The sequence below is a fragment of the Protomyctophum parallelum genome (genome assembly GCF_964188405.1).
Source record: "Protomyctophum parallelum genome assembly, chromosome: 13".
Taxonomy (NCBI): Eukaryota; Metazoa; Chordata; class Actinopteri; order Myctophiformes; family Myctophidae; genus Protomyctophum; species Protomyctophum parallelum.
In genome coordinates this window covers 28,749,540-28,754,277 of record NC_139708.1, presented here as the reverse complement: position 1 = coordinate 28,754,277, position 4,738 = coordinate 28,749,540, and the positions used below count along the sequence as shown (strand labels likewise).

General features: G+C 45.5%; 1 protein-coding gene across 1 annotated transcript in view; it reads left to right on the top strand.

Annotated features, from left to right (window-relative positions):
* Positions 1–812: 812 nt before the first annotated feature.
* Positions 813–4,738, top strand: part of cacng3b (calcium channel, voltage-dependent, gamma subunit 3b) — a gene marked incomplete at both ends in the record, with an annotated part of 28,805 nt that continues 24,879 nt past the window's right edge. Inside the window, one exon of the mRNA XM_083779824.1 lies at positions 813–1,029. Within this exon, the coding sequence (XP_083635950.1) occupies positions 813–1,029 (217 nt within the window). The remainder of the gene's footprint in view (positions 1,030–4,738) is intronic.

Genomic DNA, 4,738 nt, shown 5'->3' with positions numbered 1-4,738 from the left:
AAACATGTCTCGCGTTTCATTTGATGTATTTCGCTGGCCTATATCAAAACACGCCGTTATTAATTGTTGACTTTTTGTTTGTGTTATGTTGTTGTTGTACTGTTTAAAGATGGAGTCGCTGTCAGTGTCAGATGCTGCAGGCGACTGTTAACAGTCGGCGAGCAGCGGAGCGGAGGAGCCCTTCTTCTTGGAGAAGCTCCAGAACTTATTGGGACCCGGCGGGGAAGACACCGGAGGAGGAGGAGGAGGGGGAGGAGGAGCACACCGCTGGGTGACGGCGGACTGATTGTCATCATCATAACCCTGGATAATAACAAACAACATGTCCCTTATTCTCAGTTCTGAGTGAGAGAGTCTCTGAGAGGTGCTCGTTAAAACCAGAGGAAGGATATACCGCGTTTCTGATCAGTTTGGGAGAAAGTGACAAGGCCCCCACCCCACCCCCCCGCCGCATCTCCGCCACCTCTGTCAACTGAACGAAGGGAGTCTCCTCTTCCTCCTCTCACAGTATATTAACCACCAAGTCATCTCTTTTTTATACGCCGGTGTTTATTTTTTTTTATGACTGTGAATTTGTGCCCGTCAGGGTTATTTATTTATTTATTTTCGGAGGGGGGGGGGGGTTATAGCCCCATCGTTTATTGTGTTTCGGTTCGGTTATGGTGCGCTGTTATACTGACCACTAAGCCTACATGTTGAAACGGTCTCCCGGATAGTCTCTCTTCTTGTGGAATAGACAAAAGGGGGTGCAGCGCAGGGGGAAACATTATATATCTCCAGTTTATAAGAGACTCTACGGACCGGCCGGCTATATGAAGATGCTGATGTGTGACCGTGGCGTCCAGATGCTGGTGACCACCGTGGGTGCGTTCGCAGCGTTCAGCCTGATGACCATCGCCGTGGGGACGGACTACTGGCTGTACTCCAGAGGGACCTGCAAGGGCAAGAGCACCAACGACAACGACACCAGCCGCAAGAACGAGGAGGTCATGACGCACTCAGGCCTCTGGCGGACCTGCTGTCTGGAAGGTAAGGCATTGGCTATATAGGTGGTCCGTGCGCGCGTGTGTGTGTGTGTGTGTGTGTGTGTGTGTGTGTGTGTGTGTGTGTGTGTGTGTGTGTGTGTGTGTGTGTGTGTGTGTGTGTGTGTGTGTGTGTGTGTGTGTGTGTGTGTGTGTGTGTGTGTGTGTGTGTGTGTGTGTGTGTGTGTGTGTGTACGTGTGTCATTCCCTGCCAATTACGTCAATTTTTCTAAAGGCTCAGCTGTAAGGCTATATATGTCCGAACTGTGTTTCGGTGTTTTCCACTATAGATGGCGCTCTTAGCTAACCTATATCTGATCAAGCGTGCAAATCCCTGTGATGGAATCCACGTGGTCGTAAAACTCGGCCTCACTTCCTGGTGTATACCACCAGGAAGTGAGGCGGAGTTTTCTTTTCTGCCTTCTGCGCGTTTCGAGGAAACGCTATATGGTTGGGTATAAAGACCTGCAAGTAGGGAAAGTCGCGAGGGGGCCACCATGCACCGTTCATGCAAAGCCCCTATACCATTTTCCATGACTAGAAGCAAAGCGAAGAGCTTTTCTCCCCGATAGGCAAGTAGTAATGCAGCCACCTATAGCCTTGACCCTTTGCCCTCTGAATGTGCCCTTTTGAAAGTTTGTTTTTTTGTAGACTTAGAGTTTATTCCTTTTCTTTTTGTTTTGTTTTGTGTACAGTAGGCCTACACTATGTGACCCATGGTGACACTGACCAATTCTGGATTAAAAGCTGCTAATATATTATTTATTCCCCAAAATCTATACAAATCTCACACAAAGGCAGCCGGTAGTTCCACATGCACGGCACATGGGTGCCCTTTTTTCACTTGAACGCCTGCCCCTCAAGATGTCTGTGCAGTGTGCACGCCACTGCAGGCTCCAACTATATGGATTATACATGGACAGTTTTTCACAAAGGCACAAACGAATGGCTCTCTCATTACCAACCATCCGGTGTGCGGTCGTAGTGAAGATGAATATTCTGTGACTACTTAATGGTGACGGTGAGTCAAAATACATGGACGGCAATTATGGCAGTCTGGGATATTTTGGTTATCCTTATAATCCTTGGCAGTCTGTTTTCTGTTTTCATTAGCATATTATGCCATGTCTTTCTCACACACACACACACACACACACACACACACACACACACACACACACACACACACACACGCACATGCACATGCACACACAGAGAGAGAGAGAGAGAGAGAGAGAGAGACATGACATAATATAATATGCTACTGAAGACAGAGACATAGACTTAACATTTACTGCCAAGGATAAGCAGAATATCCCAGACTGCCGTACACTGAGTGTTAGTTTAACTCTGAATAATAGTCAAATGGATCTGTAGGTCAGGATGTTATACTGTGCACTATGCTGTCACAGTGTTGGGCAGTAGAAGTTAATTTACTTGAGGACTGTACTAGGCTTGCATGTAAGCTGGTGACTTACATTTTAAACAGAAATGTTTTACTTTTGATTCCAGTGCATTTCTAGGAAGGGACTCTTGGGAACTTAACAGCATTATATAAATTATGAATGAACCAAAAGACCTGTTTCAAATAGTGAAACGTGTTGAGAGCTTGCAGATCGATCAGTGATATTCACTATAAAAACAAATGTACAGTATGTCGTATATGCAACTTTTGAATACTTTACACATGGAAATAATACAGGACTCACGGAGAGTGACGGGACATTGCTGGATATACTGTACATTTGTGGCATTATAATGAACTCCAAAGTGATATACTGTAGCAGCTGACAACGAGGAGATTTATGCAAATCCCTGCTAAATAAAATCCTCGCCGTTGATTTGACTGTGAGAGTGTAAAAGAAAATGAATTTGTATAAGGGGCCATTTGCATATACTCAGTAAAATAATCAATTCAATTTTTTCCATTTGGGAACCTGACAGTGTATATACCAAAATGGACCATTGCTGGTCCGTTGGCTTATATATATTTGTACATTATCATCTGAGTTAACACTCGTAATTTTACTGTATAGGTCAAGGATATATATATATATACACCAGTAAGACAGAGATGTAAGGGTGGCAGTGGGGGCAGTGTCTTGAGTGTACAGGGTTTGATGAGCCTCCAGGTAGGGCTGGGCCTTCATTTTCGGGCCTACCTAGTTTTCGCCGGCTGCCAGGCACGGCTGCACTGATAACTTTTGGGCGGGCCCGTCTAGAGTTTGAATGGACAGGTATATCAGTCAAAAGGGAGACATCAAAGAGGAAGGACGGGTGGGGAAGGATCAACATATATGGAATGTCAGAACGGGTCAGCTCCATGGAGATCTAAGGGTTTGAGGTTTGAAGTCAGATGCAGAGTTGCTGGCCGGCTCCATATACAGATCCAGGTGATGATCCAGTCTATGGCTATCCAGGGTTTGATGAGGTCAGTGTCGGGATCTTCATATATAGGCGTGAGTGATGTCACGAGGCGTGACCATATATGGAGGCGTGAGTGATGTCACGAGGCGTGACCATATATGGAGTCGTGACTGACGGGAGATGCATAGCATATCGTTACTGTCCATTCCATGCCACCATTGACTCCGGCGGCGCTGTGGCGCCAGTGCCATTCTGACCTGAGATCAGATTCATACGAGGTTTCCACTGGACACACACTGGTCTGATTAACCCATTCTGACCTGAGATCAGATAAAAAGAAATGTCAGTCGTTCTTCGATTTAAAAAAAATAGCAGACCTACAAGCTCATAGCGCGGCACTCGGTGGCGCGCTATGAGCTTGTAGATCTGCTATTTTTCAATAGCTAAAGCATAACATGATGCTAAGACCCCGTGAACCGGACGTAATAATGGGTCATTTCCGGGGCGGGCGTTAGTTATTATTCTTTCGTCTGAAGTGCTAATGTCTTAACCGCGAGGTCGCGCACATTCTTTATTGTGGACAGAGTTTTTGGATTTCAATCACATCACACGGCGGAAGCCACCGCCCAGTAAATATTAATCTGGATAATTAGAAATCAATTAAAGACGAGAATTCTCGTCTTGGCACAGGCGGGTTTAAGCACCATATATAAGATAAATCTTGAAGTTGGCACAGATTGTGTTAAATTAAAAACAAATTAAAATGGTGAAAATAGCTGATCTACAAGCTCTTTCACAACTTTGGTGCTACACTCTTGCATGGTGAACTATAGGGCATTAGTTTACAGGTGGTGGATACAATGTTTCGGCCAAGGACGCGCAACAATGTACTGCATTTGTGTTCTCCACATGGAAACTATATGGAAACTAACGTGCGTGCATGCGTGCGTGAGTATTTCCGTCATGGAAAGTAGGTTTTCAACATCTTATGTATCTTATATTATACTGTACGTCTTTGTTCGCTGCCAGTGCCGGGGGTATGCGGGCAAAGTCATATAGCGTTAAGGAGAAGTCCTTCTAACGCTATGGACCACAAGAGGAGTCCTTTTAACGCTATAGGACCACAAGAGGAGTCCTTTTAACGCTATAGGACCACAAGAGGAGTCCTTCTGCTGGGGTAATGTCAGGGTAGTGGGTTTTAGTGGCATGGAGTGGATTAACCACTTAAACCCCAGTATCCGTATTCTGGGGGGAAACATTTGCAGATACAACGTGCCGCGTAGATCGTCTATTTTCTTCTGCGAAGATGTTTAATTTAGAGAGAAAACACCCCGAGGGCAACGATGTAC